The 21,632-nt window shown below is 39.6% G+C and overlaps 2 protein-coding genes across 5 annotated transcripts in view; one reads left to right on the top strand and one right to left on the bottom strand.

Moving 5' to 3' along the window:
• LOC135641518 (MAP3K epsilon protein kinase 1-like) overlaps positions 1 to 19,451 on the bottom strand; it is a 46,568-nt gene extending 27,117 nt beyond the window's left edge. For 2 of the 4 annotated variants that reach the window (XM_065156901.1, XM_065156903.1), the window contains exons 1-6: positions 18,950 to 19,385; positions 18,729 to 18,863; positions 3,231 to 3,251; positions 2,327 to 2,400; positions 2,142 to 2,232; positions 1,978 to 2,061 (exon numbers count right to left, since the gene is read on the bottom strand). In XM_065156901.1, coding sequence (XP_065012973.1) covers positions 1,978 to 2,061; positions 2,142 to 2,232; positions 2,327 to 2,400; positions 3,231 to 3,251; positions 18,729 to 18,863; positions 18,950 to 19,009 — 465 coding nt within the window. In that variant the 5' untranslated portion in view covers positions 19,010 to 19,385. Of the gene's footprint in view, positions 1 to 1,977; positions 2,062 to 2,141; positions 2,233 to 2,326; positions 2,401 to 3,230; positions 3,252 to 18,728; positions 18,864 to 18,949 lie in introns of all 4 variants that reach the window. The other 2 variants (XM_065156902.1, XM_065156904.1) reach the window with 2 other exon arrangements.
• LOC135640968 (uncharacterized) lies at positions 10,711 to 12,956 on the top strand. Its single transcript, XM_065155871.1, has 4 exons — positions 10,711 to 11,297; positions 11,392 to 12,201; positions 12,280 to 12,398; positions 12,486 to 12,956. The coding sequence occupies exons 1-4, from the start codon at positions 10,712 to 10,714 to the stop codon at positions 12,939 to 12,941; spliced, it is 1,971 nt and encodes a 656-aa protein (XP_065011943.1). The 5' UTR covers position 10,711; the 3' UTR covers positions 12,942 to 12,956.
• Positions 19,452 to 21,632: the final 2,181 nt, after the last annotated feature.

The following is a 21,632-nucleotide window of genomic DNA, read 5'->3' as shown; positions in this document are numbered from 1 at the left end:
TTATAATGCGTTGCAGATAGCCTATGACTGCAGTGCTAAAAGACAAGCTCCCCGAGATTGATGCTGCTCAGCCTTGAGGACAAGGCTGATTTGAAGAGGGAGGAATTGTTAGGACCCTTTTTCTGAGCTTTTGAATAATGTTTATTGAGTTTGTTTAGTCCATTTGTTTATTGAGTCGGTTTGATTCAATTAGAGTCAAATAGAGGTTTATCTAATATTTATTTATTATTAGAGTTCAAGTCCTGATGGACTCTGGGTGGAACTCTATAAATAGGGATGTAACTGCTTCTTTTCAGTAATCTATGAAAAATACTATTTTTGTCTTTTGACAAACCCTAGGAGGCCGATCCCCTCGAAGCGATCAAGGAGGGCCGATCCCCTCGAAGTGATCATCCCCTTTCTCTTCTTCTTTTTTACGATAAGACTTTAGGGTCTTATCAAAGTGCTAGCTAACCAATGCTTGGGAGGGAGATGATTGAAAATCCTGGTCACTCATTTCAAGTACCCAATATATAGATACTTGTCATTTTTTTCATCACAACCATAACTAGAGATGGCAGCAATTTTTTTCTTTTTTCTTGTACCTGTCCCTAGTCGATCTGTTTCAGCTAAATTAAGGTACCCATTAAGTGAGTTTTAAACGTATATTGGTAATATGAACTTAAACATTTGGATTATGGTTTATACTTTCTTGAACCAGTCAGACCAGTACATCTCAGTTGGCATTTACCGGTCCACCATGAACCGATAACAGGCCATACAGCTTGATTCTGCTTGGTATATAACTTTTTTATTATTTTCTCCATGATTCCATGCGATACAAGTTAATTTATTGCTCGGAATCTCAGTACCATATTATACAAATTAGCAGAACCAGTGTCAAATTGATATTTAAAACCTTCAGTAGGATACTCCCACCCAAATTCATGCATTGTTTGTTTAGCATAAAAACAAGAATTGCAACTTGTGATTGTGTGACAACAGCTCATTTTTAGCATTCATGTTGTCCTCATTTTTAGCTAGTATGCTGATAATCAAATTTTATAACAAGTGCAGGTACTGAAATTAATTTTTAAATGGATGGGATGGGTTCACAAACTAGCATAGTTAGCCAGGTTCAGGAATTAAAAGAGTGAAACTCATGCATAACCTACTCATTCCCTTTTATATGTTCAATGACTAAATCATGAAAATTTTGGAAAATCTTCTCCCAAAATTTATATCTTGCAATCGACCAAAACACAGAAAATGAATCAGCAAATGTTGGGCACAAATAAAAGTAGCCTGGCTAAAATTATAATTGAAAGCAACGTTTTGCACTGGCCAGTATGGCCTGGTCTGGTACAACAGCTTACTGGTACACAGACCAGGATAGCTCCATGTTAACAGTCACAATAGATGAAATGGGTTACCAAGAACAAGTTGGATGACTCAAGGGAAGCAAAAAGCAGGTGAAGTGGGGTCAGGCATGATGGACAACCGATAAAATGATTATTCAACACTTGGTGACCATGATGACAATGTTGATAATATGACCAATAAGACACAAGATTGGTAGTGGTTACAGAATGGGATCCATCTATATCACTTATTCATTCACTATCCAAAGAGAAAAGCTATGCAAGCCTGCTTGCATATTTGCATGTGTTTAAAAAAGATCCCTGCAGTCGAAATGCTTTGATATTGAAATGAAAATTACATTACACTTCATAGAGATATATTTTCAAAATTAATCAAATATTACAATAAATATATAAACAAAAGGCAACAAGGAAAAGGCATAAAAGAGGCAACAGACAACCAAAAGAAAAGGTGATGAAGGATAATCTTCTAGATAGAACCCTCCAAAAAAGTATATCAAAGTTGCTTCAAAACCTAAATATTGGTTGGAAATTAAAGTTACAACAACAACAACAAGCCGTACTGGAATTTGAAGTTAGATATACAATAAAAATGAAGAGCCATGTTAAAATTTACCTCCTTGGTAGTTAAGATATTTGCACCTTTAATATCTCGATGAATTACACCTTGTTCATGCAAATAGACTAAACCCTCCAGTACCTACTTATAGTAAACACAAATGCAATATCAGGACCATTTTCGTAAGGCAAAAGAAAGGGAAATAGAAATCTCAAACAGACCTGAGCAATGTAAACAGCAACCAAAGATTCAGGGAATGGTCCAAATTTGTTGGGTTTAATAATATTAGCAAGAGAGCCATTTTCCACATACCTACATGCCGTCCACCAAGTAAATGATAACAACAAAGACAGACTCTACTCCACTGACACAGGATGGATGAAAGAAGAGATTCATAAATAATTACTCGAGTATGATGTGCAGATGAGTCTTCGTCTTGATGGACCCAAGATATTTTACAATGTTTTTGTGGTTGAGATTCTGCATGTGAAAAATGACTTAAGTTAAATAGAAATCACTTGTATCTACATTATTTGAGAAAAGCTGGAAAGCTCATATTTTCCAAATTAATTATCTAAAATAGTCATCGACATGCATGTATAACATACTCATTATGCCTTTTTTTTCCAATTAGTGTCTGTTAAGATATTGGCAAATAATTAGAAATGCACCAATATCCTCCATGAAGAAAAAATGCCGATCCACAAAAATAGATGGCTGCAATTTTATGCTAGTGTGTGCCACCGGATACAACATGACCAATAAGTGCATGTCCTTGTAACATGGATTGAGTTTGAGCTTACATACTACACAGTATGGAGTGACAGTCCAGCACACATCTCACCCAAGGGTGGTTGTAAACCAGCAGATAACATGGTAAAAACATAAATCAGACTGTGACAACCATGGCCAATTACATGCTCAATTTGGAGCAAAAGTGACATGACATCAGTCAGAGGTATAGGAACACACATCCCGGGAGAACATAAATAAACTAAATTTCACAGTGAATGACGTAAAGCTTAAAAGGGAAGTACCAAGCAAAGGTTTGTGGAAGCTGTTAGGAAGGAACTAGAAGATCTTAAAACAGGACCATCCCGTGTCTAAAGGAATGGTTGGAAGTAAGAATTTCCCAAGACCTGTATCTAATGTGCTAGATATGTCTTTCTGGCCATGGTTATGATTTTAATAAAAAACCGATTTACAGTATTAACTAGAAACAAAGCCATTTATGAAGTCATTAAAAACTCATGACTTAACAACTAGTGAATGTTTAAATCACCAAAAGAAAAAAGAAAATATAGTGTTACCTTTAGCAGATCAATTTCTTGCTGAATCATGAAATGTGACGCAGCCCAGAAAATTTTGAAAAAGAAAGGAAAGAGAAAATATTAGATGATACCCATGCAATAAGCAGCATATTCAATAAATGATTCAAAAGACAACACAATGTTGTTGAATAATAAAACACAGAATCATGTAAAGCATCTAGAATGTTTAGTTAGATACTACAAACATGTGATATTGTAAGGAATTCACATTATTGTCCAGAAAACACCACAAAACTAGTATCTTAATTATGCAACTGAAGCCATAAAGCAGCACATCATTAAACAATAATCAAAACCTGAAGTTAACATAATCTTGAAAGAAAGTAAAAGAAGTTTTCAGAACAAAAGACTATTTGATTTATCTTCACAACTTAAAGTAACCTTTTGAAACTGAAAGCCAAGGTAAAACATAATTATATATAGTTCCAAGGACAAAAGCATCCATCCAATATAATGCTAGTAAACAATATGTATCAAATCATCAGCCACAACACTATGTATCAGTGAAATCGGGTGCTCGAGCAAGGCGAGGCAAGGCCCGAGTGCCTCATAATTAGTCCAGGCAAGCGCTTTCAATCGAGCACAGTCCAGGTGCCAGGCGACCCAAGAGCCTGCCTAAGGCATATTGAACCAAGGTTGAGCATAATCTAAACAGGCTCGATCATTGATTTGGTTCGATCACCTCCACACCCTTCCCCTCACAGACACAAACCACTGTCCTATTGGAAGACCTAGTGGACGAACTATGTGGTGGTGATTCTTCTCCATCGACGAACTATCACGTCCTTAGCTGGGATTGCCTAAGGTGTAGGACACCCAAGCGATATGCGTCCGCAAGGGTCAGCCTAGACCTTAAACTTGTGCAGTCCATAAAGGACCTGCACAACGAATGAGAGGGTAGAAAGGTGATCGTTCAGGTAATTTGTCGCTGTCATGCATGAAAAAGGCAAGATAACTGAGATCCAAAGAACCACAAAGAAACCAGCTTTTATTAGGCTCGAAAGGGTCTCGAAAGCAAGCTGAACAAGTGCACACAAAAAGGGTTCCGAAGGTAGATGCAGGCCTAATGTTCACCTACACTTTCATTGAACAGAAAGCGGGCACACTAAAGACATTGCAACACCCCTCAAACACCTACCCAAAGCCTCATCTGCCCCGTTGCCACATGGGGGATTCCAAGGTGTTGAGACAGCTAACGTTTCATGCTGCTAGGCCGCCAACCACAAATCAACCCGTGGCATGTGAAAACAATGCAGTTTTGGGCCATTTTCCCTTCCCGCAACGCCGCACAGCCAAAAAAGCATGACTAAAACATGAAACAAAAACACCGACAACAAACAAAAATGAGGCTGACTACATTGTTTTCTACCTTGTATAAGCTATCTACAAGAAAACACCAAAAACACAAAGAAAACAACAGGATACAAGAACCGAAAAACAATCGTGGACAGGGGTCAAACACCTTATCTACGTTGCTCCATGACATTCTCCCACACTTATTCCTTTGACGCCCTCGTCGAAGCCTTCTTGTCCACCAAAGATTGATCATCCTCTATTGCAACTTGTTTCTCAGCTTCCTCGAGTTGTACTCCTTGCTCCGAGTTGATTACTTGACTTCGCCCACTATTCACCATCACACTTTTGGAGTACGAGAAGTGTTGCTTGAACCTGAGCCAGGTTTCACCCTTGTAGAGTGCTTGTTTGGTAGCTTTGGTTGCATCGTTGGGATCAACCATGCCCTAGTTGCGGCTAGAAATGTGCTCTCCCTCCCAGAGCACAAGTTTGGTCAGCACTTGGAGGACCCGCCCCTACGTTACCATGCCTCGTCTCTTGATCTTTGTGACCTTCAATCCGACGGTTTCTCAACCAAGTTCGTTTTGGGCAGTTGAGTCCCTCATGCACTCGAAGTCGTTGCAACGCCTTGTCTCTCTTAATCAACTACTTCTGTACACCTTGTGACTTAGGAAGCATTTCCCTCCTGATCTTTTGCCAATTAGATTGTTGAAGGGTTCTTGTTAACTTTGATTCTTCAGTTGTTTGCTTAGCACTAATGATTGCTCGCCCGATCTTGCCCCTCGAAAGAACCATGTTACCCACAAGCGAAGATAAGCTATGGATTAATCGGTCATCCAGTAACTAGTTTGAGAGGTCCCAAAGATTCACCCACTCTGAAAATGATGCCCAATGTGCAAGCTCGATTGGATTGTCGACTCCTTCACTGAGTTCGAATTACCATTCCACCTTGTGCTTTCGTGGAAAGGGCTTTAGTAATTGAGATCTTGGAACACTTACATATAGTTCAAGTGCATTCACCTTAATGGACACTTGCCCCACGCTGAGGCCTTCTAACTCCAATTGCATCGCTGTGGGATGAGTAAGGTCTTCCCGCCTCGATTCTTTCATCACTTCATAGTTGAGAGTATATATGTGTCTTTCGAAGATCTCTTCGAACGTGCCACCATGTATGGAGAGTCACCATCTATCAAAAATAGAGTTAAAGAACAACAAAGGTACTGCTTTCGCCTCTTATAAAAACTCCACCCGAAGGACGACTTGGAAATCATCCAAGGGAAGTGCCATGACGTTGGTGCTCCCACTTCAATCTCCAAATTCGATGTCGACTCCCTTCGCCAAGATTCGTAATTTCGTACCGTATCAGCGTATCGAACTCAACTCGGTACGGTACGATACGAGCATACCGCTCAGTATATATATAATAATAAAATAAAGTTAAAAAATAAAAAAAGGGCGACGCCATCGAGGCAACGTCGCCTCATTTCTTCTCCTCGCGTCCCACACGGATGAGAAGTCACTGACAACGCCGAGGCCTCGTCGCCTCAAACGAGGAGGAGGCAACATCTCATCTGCAGCGTACGATAAGGGAGCACAGCGACGAATCAGGATTGTCGAGTGAGAGCAACGTCGGATCTCCAGGTTCTCCCTTTTCTTCTCCCTCTTATTCCTTCTCCCTCAATTAATACCGCTTGGTAGCGGGCGACAACGTTGAAATCGATTGTTACTGATTGATTTCAGGCGATAATGGGGCGAAAACAGCCCCAATCGACGGTATCGTCCGGTAGTAGGCGATCCGCGTACCGGTCTGCTAGCGGACCGGTACGTACTGCCTGATACAAGTGGTATCATTCGAAATTAAAATCCTTGCCCTTCGCCAATCCAGAGATAGGCTTCGCCTTCGAATTAACTGTCTTCATTCGACTCGGACTTTTTGCTAACTTCAATCCGAGTCACTTTGCCTCTCGGTTCGTTATGAAGTTGTGTGGTTCCTGTGACCACCAATGTGCAAGTTGCCTTCACGTTCACCTTGATGTCCACGAACATCAACAGGTTGTCATGTGCCTTTGCATGTCTTTTGGCGTTGCCTTAGATCGCTCCCCCACTTGACCTCGTAGTGCATTCAACTACTGCATCGCCTCAATACGAGATCGTTGTAGTGATCCTCCATCGCTACTCGACTCCGACAAACTCGAGCTTGAGGAGTCGATCTTCTTCCTTGGCCTATACTTCGGCATCTCCCAGACTTCACCTTGCAATGTGTTCAACAAACATACAACTCCCATGCGAGGTCTTGAAGATGATTCATCACTACTCAAACACGACCTGCTCAACTCGAAGGATTTTGCCTTTGCTCTGCCTATCTCCTCTAGTTGGTAAAAAGTCGTAAGGGCATTAAGCACCTCTTTTAGTTGCAAGCATTCCAACAATTAGATGCTTTCCACCACACAAAAGGCATATGTCAGACTTCAGGACATTCCCTCTGGATCTATATACCATCGAAGAACCTTTCTTCTTTAGGCCCTTCCATCTACAAGCTTTCGAAGATCCCTTCTCCGATGCGAACTAATTTTTCTTTGTTGTCTCTACAGAGCAATCTATGAGTCGTTTCGCCTCAACGATTGCGCACCTGCTAGCTCACGGACATTTCAACGATGCAACTCCTATTGAGCCCACAATTTCAGACCATCGAGGAAGCAAAAAAGTTTGTCTTTCTCGGACATGCCTTGGATATCTAGCATCAATACAGAAACCTACTTCATATAGTTCCGGATGGTAGAGGTCTGACGAAGTTGCTGCAACTTCCGCCGTGCAACGAACTTTATGTTCTCTCGCATGAACTGAGTTCGCAGTTCCTTCTTCAAGGTTTGCCAACTATCGATGTTACAACGACCTTATTGCATTTCTTCCTACCGTGTGCACCACCAAAGTTTTGCATCACTGAAGACAAACATCATCACTAACGACACCTTGGCATCCTCTAATTCAGGTTGGGTCACTCTGAAGTACTATTCCAAATCGAAGATAAAGTTTTCTAACTCCTTGGCATCTCGAGCACCCCATAGCTTTGTGGCTCGGGAGCCCTTAATCTCAATGAAAGATGGCTACGAGACATTCCTCCGCTCGCATACGTAACTTGCATGAATACCGACACTTAAGCCGTCAAGTCCCTTGCCCTTATAAGTATTGCACAGACTCTCATGTCATTTGATAACCTTTTGATTTAGACCTCCAGCTGATCTGGTCAGGATTCCAACCTTGTTTGCAAGGACTCTACCATATCAAGAAGCTCCCCGCTTTTGTAGAGATCCGTCAAGTTTCGATTAACAAGGTCGAGCAGCAACTCCAACTCGATGACTCTTTCTTTGTTGTCTCTATATCGTTCAGGCTACCCTTCAATTCTTGCCTCTTCTGCGTGAGAGAACTCTTGCACTATAGGAACATCACCACAAATGCCACGTTCCACTTGAGCGGCTTTGCTAATTTCCGCACAAGTGGTCACGTATTGCTATTGCCTATTATGTACAACAGTACTAGTTTTGCCACATTGCCCTGCATGGCAATTCGATGATTGAATTACCTGCTCTGATACTACTCTATCACATCTTTAGTTAGGATTGCCTAAGGCATGTGGCACCCAAGTGATATGCGTTCGCAAGAGTTAGCCTAGACCTTAACCTCGTGCAGTCCACAAAGGACTTGCACAATGAAAAAAAGGTTAAAAAGGCAAACATGCAAGTAATTTACCATCGTCGGGCACAAAAAGGGCAAAATAACCAGATCCATAGCAACACAAAGAAATCAACTTTTATTACGCTCGTAAGGGTCTCGAAAGTGGGCTAAACGAGCAACACAAAAGACGTTAAATCACCCATCGAATAAAAAGCGGGCACACTAAAGACGTTAAATCACCCATCATACACCTACCCAAACCCCCATCTACCCCGATGCCACCTTGGGGGTTCCAAGGTGTTGAGACGACTAATGTTTCGCGCTGCTAGGCTGTTAGCTAGAAATCAGCCTATGGCAAGCGAGAACGATGCAGTTTTGGGCCATTTTCCCTTCGGGCACACCACACAACCAGAAATATTTTCAAGCTTTACATGATAAAAACATGAAACAAAAATGGGGCTGACTATAGTGTTTTCTGCCCATACAAGTTGTCTATAAGAAAACACCAAAAACACGAAGAAAACAACATGATACAAGAATCAAAAACTGTCATGGACTAGCGTCAAACACCTTGTCTGTGTTGCTCCATGACAGTATTATGACGACGACGTCTTCCTCTCCTTTTGTGAACGGTGATGGTATCTTCCTTCAGCGAGAGGCTTTCATGCAAGTGTGATCTCCAGTAGATCACAGTGGACTCTTTCTCGATATCTCTCTCCTTCCTCCTTTGTCATTGTCATTTTCTCTCCTCGAGTGTAGCCACCTCCTCCTCTGTAGCACCCCTCTCCCTTCTTCGTCACTGCCTCTTTCGCCACACCCCTCTCCCTCCTACTTCACTATAGCTGACCTCCCCCCCCTCCTCCTCTACAACCCTCGATAACACACCTCTCCCTCTTACTCCTTAGTCGCAACCCCCAATAGCACCCGTCTCCATCTTACTCTACCATAGTTTCCTCCTCCACCATAGCTCCCGACAACATCCCTCTTCCTCCTCTGTAGTCAGCTCCTCCACCACAACCCCCAACAACACTCGTCTCCCTGCTCCTACTTTGTTGCAACCTCCTTTCCTTCTCCATTGTAGCCCCTGACAACTTCTTTCTTTCTCTCTTAGCTCAAGAAACAATTGAACCATGAGATGTTAAGTGACACCAAGGGTTGGTACCTTATGTTGCTCTCCTCGACCAAAGTAGAGAGAGGGAAGAAGTGATGGTGATAATCAGTGATTGCAAAAGGCGCTCGGGCGCTCGCCTAGGCGCTCGGGCGAGGCGAGGCGAGGCCCGAGCGCCTCGCTAATGTCCCAGGCGGCGCGCTTCAAACAGGCGCCGCCTGGGAGCTCGCCCGAGCCCAGGCGCTGGGCGCTTCGGGCGAGCGCCTGGGTAAACCAAGGCGACCGAACCAGAATTTTAGGTCTGGTTCGGTCCTGGTTCGGTTATTAGTTGGTTCAATCGAACCAACTAAACCGATATAACCCCAACCCTAACCCTAACCCTAACCCAACACTAACCTGCTGCCGCTGCCGCTCTCGATCCCGATCCCGATCCCGATCGCGATCTCGTCGCTCGCTGCCGCTGCTCCCGCTGCCGCTGCTCGCCGGTGTCGCTGCTCGCGCCTCCCGCGAGCCTTCCCGCTGCTCGCGCCTCTCGCGAGCCCTCTCGCTGCTCGCGTCTCCTGCGAGCCCTTCCGCTGCTCGCGCCTCCCGCGAGCCCTCTCGCCTCCTGTGAGCCCTCCCGCAAGCCTTCCCGCTGCTCGCGCCTCCCTCGAGGCCTCCCGCTGCTCGCGCCTTCCTCTCCCTTTCCCTTTCCCGCTGCCGCCGCTCGCCGCTGCTGCTGCTGCTGCCGCTCGCCGCTGCTGCTGCTGCTGCCGCTGCCGCCGCCCGCCGCTGCTGTTGCCGCCGCTGCTGCCGCCGCTCGCCGCTACTGCCGCCGCCGCCGCTGCTGCTGCCGCTCGCTGCTGCTTCCTCCTTTCTTCATCAGGCTAAGTATACTCTTAATATTAAGTTTATTTGAATTTTAAAATGATTAATTTTCTGTTAATAGATTAATAATATATTATTTTGATTTTAATGTTATTAATTTTTATTTATTTGAAATTATTGTTAGGTTTCAACATAAATGGCAAGTGCAGAAAGCAACTCAATAGAGTCTCCAATGGTATCAAAAAAAGATCCTGCGTGGAAGTATAATTATTTGAAGGATCCGAAAGATCCTAATGCAGTGACTTGCATATTCTGCGATAAGACTACCAGAGGTGGTATTTTTCGCGCAAAACAACATCTAGTAGGAAATTTCAAGAATGCAGCAGCTTGCAAAAAATGTCCACCTGAGGTAAAAGAAGAGTTGCTGAATTATATGAATGAAAAGAAGACACAAAAGAATGAATCTTATGGGAATTTACCAGAAGACAATGTTGAACATATCAGAGATGAAGAAGAAGATTATTCTACGAGTATTAACCCAAGTGAAAAAAGAGCATACGACAAAAAGGGAAAAGAAGTTATGAGTACTAAAAAAGGTAGAAAAAGACCGATGGATCTATATATGCTTCAAGGATCCCAGAAACAACAAGGGCAAGCAGGAGGCTCAAAATTGAGACAAACAAATATAAGTGATGCTTGTGATAAAGAAATAAGAGGAAGAACAATTCAGCACATTGCTCGCTTCTTCTATCAGGCTGGTCTTCCCCTTAGTACAACTCGTTTAGACAGTTTTAAGGATATGATTGAAGCTATTGGAAGATATGGTGCAGGATTAAAACCTCCAAGTTATTATGAGATGCGAGTTCCATTGCTGCAAAAAAAGTTGAATTATACAAATGACTTACTAAAGGGTCATAAAGAATCATGGGCAACACATGGTTGCTCTATTATGTCAGATGTTTGGACTGACAGGAGGCGCAGGAGTATAATTAATTTTATGGTTAATTGTTCTTTAGGGACTATGTTTGTGAAGTCAATAGATGCTTCATCTTTTGTAAAATCTGGAGACAAGATATATGATTTACTTGACAACTTCGTGGAAGAAATTGGAGAACAAAATATCGTTCAAATCATAACCGACAATGGAAGCAACTATGTTTTAGCTGGTAATATTCATCTTTTGATTTTGTTAATTATTTTATCTTCAATTAAGTGTGTTAAACTCTTAAGTCTTATCATTTTTGTTATCCTTTGTCTTAGGTAAATTGCTTGAATCAAAAAGACAACACTTGTATTGGACTCCATGTGCAGCACATTGTATTGATTTAATGTTGGAAGATATTGGAAAGATCTTAGAAATCAAGAAAACCTTAGAAAGGGCAATTTTTGTTGTTGGATTTCTTTATAATCACATTGGAGCTTTGAATATGATGAGAGAATTTACAGGGAATAAAGAATTAGTGAGACATGGTGTTACCCGATTTGCTACTTCATTCTTGACATTACAGAGCGTGCATCGTCAAAAACATACTCTGAGAAATATGTTTACCTCTGAGAAATGGGTGACAAGCAAATGGGCAAAAGAAGCAAAAGGCAAGAGGGCTGCTGATATCATCTTAATGCCATCCTTTTGGAATCATGTAGTTTATATATTAAAGGTAATGGGCCCTCTTGTTCGAGTCCTTCGATTGGTGGATAATGAAAATAAGCCTGCAATGGGATATATTTATGAGGCTATGGATAGAGCAAAGGAAACGATTAAAAGATCTTTTAATGAAAATGAAGAAAAATATGAGAAAATTTTTACAATCATTGACGAAAGATGGAATTGTCAACTTCATCGTCCCTTACATGCAGCAGGATATTATTTGAACCCTGAATTCTTTTATAAGATTAAATCTGTTGGATTTGATGCAGAAGTTTTGGGTGGGTTATATCAGTGTGTTGCAAGATTAGTTCCCAGCATTGAGGTTCAAGATAAGATTATTCATGAATTATCTTTATATAAAAATGCTGAAGGTCTTTTTGGAATTCCAATTGTCGTTCGATCCAGGACAACTACCTCTCCAGGTATTAATAATTTGATATAATTAATTTCATATATATTATGTTACTATGTTATTGCTAATAATAACATAAATTTTGCAGCTGAATGGTGGAGTCTATTTGGAAATTCCACCCCGAACTTACAGAAATTTGCTGTCAAAGTACTTAGTTTGACATGTAGTGCTTCGGGTTGTGAGCGAAACTGGAGTGTCTTTGAGCATGTAAGTATTACTAAATATTTTTATTTTAATTTATTTATTTATTTAGATATATGTATTAATATATTTTTAAATTATATGACATGATAGATTCACTCGAAGAGAAGAAATCGGTTAGAACATCAACGATTGCACGATCTTGTTTACATAAAGTATAATCAAGCTTTGAAGACTCGTCATGATTTGAAAAATAGATTTGATTCAATCTCATTGCAAGATATTGATGATTCAAATGAGTGGTTAGTAGGAGAAATGGGTGCTAACTTGCAAGATGCTAAAGACGAGCTTGTATTTGAAGATGATAGATTGACGTGGGGAGATGTGGCAAGAGCTTCAGGTGCTGGAGAATTACAAACATATACAAGACAGATGTCAAAGAGAAAAATGAGTGCAAAAGCATCAAGCTCGGCTCCTGCTATTGTTGAAGACATAGAGAATGAAACATATCTTGATGAAGAGGAAGGAATCGAAGAACAAGAGGAAGAAGACGAATTCAATGAAGATGATTTGTATGAAAATGACGATAATATTGATTATGATGAATGACTTTGATGTAAAATGTTAATGTTTTGAATTTTGAAACTTTTTGTTAATGTGACATTGTGATTTTGTATCTTAGATTTTCTTAATTTAATAGCATATTTTTATTTAAATTTTTAAATAATTATATTTATTAATTATATTATATATTTTTATATTTTAGCGCCTCGCTTCGCTCGGGCGAGCGCCTAGCGCCTCGGGCGTTTTTGGACCTTGGCGCCTAGCGCTTTTTAAATCACTGGTGATAATGTCATCCATCACATTTGTAGCAGTTCCATGGATTATTGAGAACAAACAAGACCATCGCATTAGTCTTGAATTGTATCTCTCTCAAGTGTTTGAGATAACATAGTCATGAATTGTACATTCTCCCTTTTGCATAAGGCCAAAGATTTAAGTGGAGAGAATGCATACATGCAAACCCATACAAGCAAATATCTAAAGTGCATTGTCCCAAAGAATCTTAAATTGAGGAATCAATCAGTGGAGAGGGTAAACTCATGCTACAATTATTGGATGTGATCAGTGATGGATGATCATGTGGCAATATGCTTACTAATCTTGTTTAGTTTTGCTATTTATGTTATTGAATATAGACAATGTAATTTGATACCTTAAAATAATATAATTTGATGTTTTATTTTATTTTAATGATATATTTATCGATCATGATATATTTTTAAAACTTTAATATTTCGGAGCGTCTCACTTTACTCGGCCAAGCACCTAATGCCTCGAGCATTTTGGTACCTTAGCGCCTTTAAAGGCCTAAGGCTTTTGACTACACTACTGTGTATAAATCTATTCCTCCTAGCTCATACTACTACTAAAATTTCACTATCCATATTCTGATGTTTGCTAAGGAGATAAGTAGCCCATAAAACAATAGCTACAAAATATTAAGATATCCACAACCCGTACAGTATTAGACTATTAGCATCAAGGACCACTATTTTGCCTGATCGATATGAAACAAGCAATATGTTGCAGTTCGGGCATGATTCCATACATGGATGACCCCCATTTCAGACGATCCATTCCAGCCCACTCAAATGGGTCTACTATGACCTTTTTAGTTAATGCTTTTATGGCATGCATTTGTGAGCCCTCTTCACCTAAAAGCGAGTGTTTTGCCTCCAACTACCATGTCGCTCAGCGTATAGCATCAACAATTTACACTTCCTCCTCCTTTCCCTCTTCCTCTTCCTTTACCACCTCCTCTTCTTCCCTTCTCTTTCTCCTTCCTATTCCTCGTTGTGCTTCTTCCTCTACCACCTCCTCTTCTTCTATCCTTTTCCTTCCTCCTTGCCCCTCCTCTTCCTCCATCGTCCCTTCTTCTTCTCCTTCCTCTTTGAAACACCAATATGTACCGACATACCATGTGTTGATACACAAGTACATAGTTTTATGTAAGGTTCAAAATTTCATACCATACCGGTGTATCGAGCTTTGCTTGGTACGGTACGATATGGCATACCGAGCGATATGCCTATATATATAATACAAAAATATATATTTTTATAAAAAAAATATATAAATAATATATAAAAATATAAAAATAATATAAAAAATATTTTAAAAAAGGCGTACGTAGCCTCAACAACATCGCCTCCTCCTCTTCTCCTCATCTACGGCATTCTGTCACGGACTTAGCTGATTTCACCTAAGTCGTGCGGCACCTTTGCGTATCCGTCCGCAAAGGTCAACCTCCCCGAAGCCTCCCATGGTCTCTTAGGACCCAAAAAAGAGAAAACGGATTAGAGAAAACGCCTCACTTGGGATCCATCCACAAGCAAACATTTCCGAAAACACTTCATAGACAATGCAAATTACAAACAGACTTTACAAGTTCTGAACAGTTGCACAACAAAGGGTCAAAATGGTCCATTATAGATCGAAATCTCTCACAAGTGTCCACATGACACAACCTTTATTTACAAGCCTAAAGCGGCCATCAACCCAACTAAAATGGGACTATTAACCTTCGGTCGTCCCTCTACATGCTATGCAAAGCATGAACATACCAAAAGACACGGACATACACAATAAAATCTTACAAGTAGGGTATATGATATGACAAATCACTTATATTATGTGCATCATTATATATAAGATTCACACACTATTACTTGTAACCACAAGGACACAAATTTAGCAATTTACTGAACTCATCATTATGGGAAACTAGTCAAACATAACAAGTGCAGCAATTAACGACATGTCTTTTATAGGTTTCAAGACTAGCATGTCAACTTTCTGTAGGATGTGAGGACCAAACTTCATCATTATGATAAAAGATGGGTCTAGCTTGGATACACAATAGTGAAGCTTAGGCAGTTCCCATTGTCATCTTGAGGTCAGGTTCAACATGCCAACAAGTCCAAACCCAAAGTTCAGGCAACATAGAGAAAGAAAGCAAACAGATATTTAGAACAATCAGTACCAAAAGACAGCCTTAATTCTAATATATCCACTAATTAAGGTATGGTCTTCTATTTGGTGTTGAGGGGGTAGAAGCAGTATGCTTGCCCTCTTCACCAAAGAATTCAGCCCTAACTTGGTTTGACTCCCATAAAATAAATGAAGAATAAACCCATCTAGATACAAAAGTGACCATGCCTTGTTCACTAAACTACCATACGAATTTGACCAAGTACTAGGAGTTGCATAATGTTGCAAAAGTTTCACAGAAGATGCATGGCAACAAATATGAACTGGTATACCATCTTCATTATCATATCTCTATAAAGATAAAAGCATAATACTTGATAAAAATGGAACCATAAAGACAGTCCTATCAAAGTTTATTATATAAGCATGCCAATAGGTTGGACATTTTAAGGAAATGCCAAGCCTTTTTTGAAGGCTGACCTTGGAATGCATATGAAAAGATTAGATGTGAAAATAAGTAAAATAGTTTCTATGATCCTCATCAGTAAATTTCAAAGGATCGCATTCAACTGATATTACCTACATAAAGTAAATGTGATCCTATGCAGATTTGGTATGTTGATATTTGTAGATGAAATGCCTTTAGCCAACCTGAACTTCTTGTTGTTTATTCTAGCACTGCCTTAATGATGAGTTTCCCCCAAAATTTCCATTCTATTGAACTTTACATGGGCACTCAAGGCCTAAAGCAATACAAGGCATCTAATTCAAGGGGAAATAGTATTTACCTTGACTAAAGACCACAAGTGCTACATAACCCATGCTCTTCATGAAAATTAAATAATAAAGACCCTTATGGGTAAAACTTCAATCTCCTGTATGAACTAATGATTCAAAACATGTAGCTATCATGCAAAAATGAGATGCTTATTTGAGTCCTACAGGGAAATCCATGCAAATGACCTTAATTTCCACTAGTTCAATGTTTGACGAACTGATACAATACCAGCCTTGTTTTTATCTGGCAGTGCATTACAAATCACATGTGTACTTTTAGCAGTTCATTTGATGATATAAATTCAAATTGCAACTTCCCTCAAGATTTATTAATTAAAAATTTCAACCAAAGATGAGACAATAAATGGCCTGTTAGCATAATGTAATTTGATGGATTTATAACAAAGGAATCTAAATTCACATAACAACCATATCTCAAAACTCAATTAGCACAGTGCAAGCTAAGGATGCTCCCAAGAACAACCATATCCCATGTAATGCCAGCGCTATTTGTATAAACCTACAAAGCGAAAAATAAATGAGAATAGATTGGCAGAAATAGTTCTTGTTCCCATTTTTCTCAAACACTCGCTTCATGACTTCTTGGGTGGCTCTAGGTATTAGAAAAGTGGAGATCACTATAACTTGCTAGCTTATTAGCTTTTGCATCCATGTTTCTGCATGAAACACCAATATCATTCCAGAGTTATGGATCATTTCCTAGTTTAAAACACTTAAAATTGTCACTTACTCAATTAATCTTTTGCATTTTGTTTTGGAAAAAAAAATCTTTTGCAGGCTTGTCTGCACAAATGGATCCAAAGCCTACAAGATCAACCACTACAGAAGCTTTCATCACCAAAGTACTTGAACCCCTAGACTAACATCCATGCAGCTCGACTAATTGCGTTCAAAACAAAAGATAGACAGTGGGTGGTCAAGCGAAATAGTACATGTCTGCATGCATGATGCAAAAGTCATTTAATTTTATTAGACCAAAAAAACTATAACATGATAATTAAATGATCAAAGATCTTGATGATGAAATCCAAGTTCTAGGGACTTCCCCTATTAGCAATCTGTGTTGTTCAATAAAGCTCAAAACAACAAATGTATATATAAAATGCACGTATGTAGAAGTTAGACACTAACAAACAGAAAGAACAGGACGTTAACATCAATTCATGGAAATAAAATTGGCCATACAATTCAGTGAAATCCTAAGATTTCAAAAACATTTGTCGTGTGAAAGCATCAAATCAGATCGCTATAGGTTTAATTACACAAGTTACATTTAACCTTGCTTTTGGTGTAGCTTAGGTCTTTAAAAACATGGATTTCTATTGAGTTTTCAGTTTATTTTCTTTCACTAAGAAAACAAAACTGACAAGTAAACTTTTATAGATTATATGGCTTTAAAGACGTGAAAGTCTATTAATGTTTCAGAAAAGCAGTCTTTTATTCTGACTTAAGCCATAGGTTTGATTACAGAAATTATACGTGTTCCAGAATCGACTTTTGGTGTAACTTATATGGCTCTAAAAACATGGACTTCTACTAATGTTTCAGTGCATTTTCTTTCACTAAAATAAGGACTAAAATAATATTAATTTGCCTTTTATGAAAAATTCAAGTTTATATATATATATATATATATATATATATATATATATATATATATATATATATATATATATATATATATATATATATATATATATTAAAAATCAATGTTAATTTTCAGTAATAGCTTGTTCAAACCCTTTCATCTTCTACTTACTACATATATCTTTGGGAATTAAAATTTCCCAAAATCATCCTTAGATTCACCTTAAGAAGATTAATTATGTTACAATGAAAATTTAAAAACAAAGATAAAAGAGAGCCAATGAAAAAGAAAGAAGGACTAGGAGGAAGAAGAGTGATAATGTAATATCAGAGAAAAAGGGATGGAACATTAGAATTAAACAAATAGGAAGCAAGACAGAAGTAAATAAAATAGAGAAAAATAAAATCAGTCAGAGGTAATCCAACGCTGTTACTACCACCTCCATCATCATACAAGCTCAAGCTCCGCACATGCATCAAATCTCTTATTTTTGCTTATGTTCCTAATGTTGTGACTATGCAGTTACATTTTGGCTTCAAACAAGTAAAAGCTAATCATAACAGAATTCTAGACTTTATCACTCCAAGCATGTTCTACTCTCATCTATAAGTTTCAAACACCATGCAATCGAGGAGAAAAACCTTTATGACCTATCACCGTAAGATACCATTAACCATCACCATGGACCTGTTACCAGGCGAACTGCTTGGGAATGTGTAGTTGGATCAATGTATAAAAACAACTTTACATGACAATCAAATGGATGCAAGTGAATGGAAGCTTAAACGAAGCTGTTATGTGATTTCTGTGTTTATCAAAGATGTAGCAGTAGAATTATCTAAAATCAATTGAGTTAATCATGAAATATATAAAGGATCCAACAGTCAAACCATGCAAGTAGGCACCCTTTAGAAGCAAAACTTTGGACGCTGAATTTATAATAGTAAAGTTGGTAAAGCCACTCAAAATAGGACATGAGCAATCAACAAATTCACATACAGGAAAAGAGAACACACCATAATGATACTGAGATCTTCTTGTGGGATATTCTCCAACGAGACCTGCTTAATCGCCACAAAGTCTCCATTCTCCAGGTCCAGGCCCTTATAGACCCGTCCGTACGCCCCCTTCCCAATCTCATCGCCAAGCATCTGAACTCCGACCAAAATGCGAACAGAAGGATAAGCTTGAGAAGAGAACAAGCACGATTTTCCCTGAAAGAGATGAGGGCACCGACATATTTATTGTCGAGGGTCTTGGATTTGTGGTAATGAGTGGTGGCCGCCTGCCGAGACATCTTCGCCGGCGTCCGAGACCGTCGCGAACCCTAAAACCAGCCTTCTGACGACTCTAGCGGCGATTCAAAGGGGAAGATCCTCGGATTCCCCGTGCGCGGGGAAAATCCGTCAGGGAATCACCGGCATTGACGGAACTCTACTCCAACCGCCATGGGCGGGAAGGGCCGAAGACCAAATGCAGGCCGAGATGCGAGAATCTTGGGGAATTCAAGCCCTGGGCGACGCCCACAGCGCCCAAGCCTTGAAGGGACCGGAGAAGAGGAAAGAGGACGAGGAGAGCGGAATCGACCACGTTGGTGTTGGGGGGGGGTGTCGCTTCCTGCCCCGCTCGGATGGAATGGATGGGGGAGGGGAGGAGAAAATGGAGGCCGAGGGAAGGAGGTCATTTAAAGGCAGGGCTGCGTCATGCACAGAGAGAGAGAGAGAGAGAGAGAGAGAGAGAGAGAGGGTGAAAGGGAAAAAGACAGTGGAAATGTAAGAAAGGAAATTGCAGGGAAGCGTGCGGGCACTGGAATCCAAACCAATTGGCTTTCTGATCCGCTTGTGCGGGTGCCAGTTAAAATGACTTGCAAGCTCCGACGATCAGGATAACATGAATAAAAAATATTTTTTACTCTGATTCGAGCCCAGCGTATCTGACCAACATAAATTTAGATATAAATTATGATGAGAAATCCTTTTAATCGATACAAATGTAATGCCTACTCCTCTATAAATCCTTCCATCAAGTATAAAAATAAATTTAGATATAAATTATATAAGTTCAAATTTTATGTCTTCAGCTGGTGTCTGTGTCATTTTTCATCGCACGATGTGTCGTGGAGCTATTATGTTAATGTCTCGTGGGCCCCAGCAACCAGGATAGCAAAATTATTTTTTTTTTTTTGCTGCTGAACCATTTGATACAACAAGCCTAAGCCTAGAACGATTCACTGTAATCCCCCACCCCTCCCCTAATTTTTCTCTTTTTTTTTACAAAAATAAATGATGAAAAATCCTTTTACTAGTGTCTCTCTACCCTTTTTCTCTATTCATGCATTAATCATGCACAGAATGAACTCGGATAACAATTAGAAACTTAAATCGAGCTTATGTGTAGGTTCAAATTTATACCTTCGACTGGTGTCTGGGTTATCTTTCGTCGCTCGATGCGTCGTGGAGCTACAGATCATCTTTGGTTGCACAATGTGTCGGTCATACAGCCAATCTAGCTGAAAGCTCATCTCCAGACTGATATCAACAAGACAAGATATTTAAAAGGATTCGACTAAAAATGACTCACAAATTGGGTCGGAAGCATACTACCCATTAACGATCCTTATGATGACAGAGAGGAATACTGACGACCATAAGTAAATAAGGTCCCCTTAGCAGAAGATGTACATGGGTCTATTCAAAAACGAATGAATTTAACCAATGGTAGATAGTTATTTCATAGGCATGAAAAATCCTCGATAATGGTGTGGCATAACATTCTTTCCGTATGATTTAAGGGTGTCCAACATTCTTTCCGTATCAACTAGTTAGATATAATTCAAATTGACCTCAGATTTCCTTTTATTGATGATAAATAGATAAATATTAGAAACTTGGACCTCCCTTCCATGTCTTTTTATTGAAAATGGAACAACATATTTAATGGTCCATAAACGATCAAGACTACAGCGAAACATATAAAAGATGCATGCATGACATTGTCCCAATGGGTTCTTCTTCCGGCTTAACTTAAACTGCCTAATGGTCACAGTTAATCCTCCTGGCTCTCCGTAACACCTGTGTCTCTCCGGTACGCTCAGATGAGATGCTTCTAACGATGTGGATCTGAGCCCCTAACACTGCCAAAACATACCACAAATATTTGATGGAATTTTCATCACCATGGGGTTTAGATAGATACTTGCAGTATAGTCATATTTTCCATCAAGAATAACTATAGACTCTAGACATGTTCGTTGAATTGCACCGAGGAGGTGGTCAAGGTGACAGTTGTGATGCTTGTTGGTAGCCCCATTTTACTCACAAATTAAGGCCCCACAGACAAAAGTTGTGTCTGCAAAAATATAATCAAGACAGAATACACAATTTAGCATGCCTATATCCATGAAAGAAAGACAATAAGCTGACAAGCAATATATTTATCGTCTCAAATGTGGCAACTAGATGAAGAAGTTAGTTCAAGTTTTTAATTCTCAAAGTATGATTTCTCAAAGTTTTTAATTCTTCTATTATCTGCATGAAATTAATCCTCCATGGTATGCCATTGTTTACATTACTTACCCCAAGAACAGGAGAAAGAATACTCCACTTTGATGAAGACCAAAAGGAGTTTTCAGTAGTGAGATTAATGATCGTCTGAAATCATATAGGTCCTTTCTCATCTCTAAATCTGATACGTAATTCAATCAGTTTCAAATTCCCCATTCCACATAAAAAAGATTGTAACCAAATTTAATGGACAATTTCACCAACGTAATACTTTGAATCTGAAATGACTCAATAAGCAAAAGAGATAAATCTTTATCAAATACTTTTTTGGGGTTTTCTAAAGCAGGAAAAAAGTTGTTCTACACTTGACTAGTAACTAACAAGCACAAATAACTTACATGACTTATAAGAGACATC

This window comes from Musa acuminata, chromosome BXJ3-6, assembly GCF_036884655.1.
Source record: "Musa acuminata AAA Group cultivar baxijiao chromosome BXJ3-6, Cavendish_Baxijiao_AAA, whole genome shotgun sequence".
NCBI lineage: Eukaryota > Viridiplantae > Streptophyta > Magnoliopsida > Zingiberales > Musaceae > Musa > Musa acuminata.
This window is presented reverse-complemented; position numbering and strand designations above follow the sequence as displayed.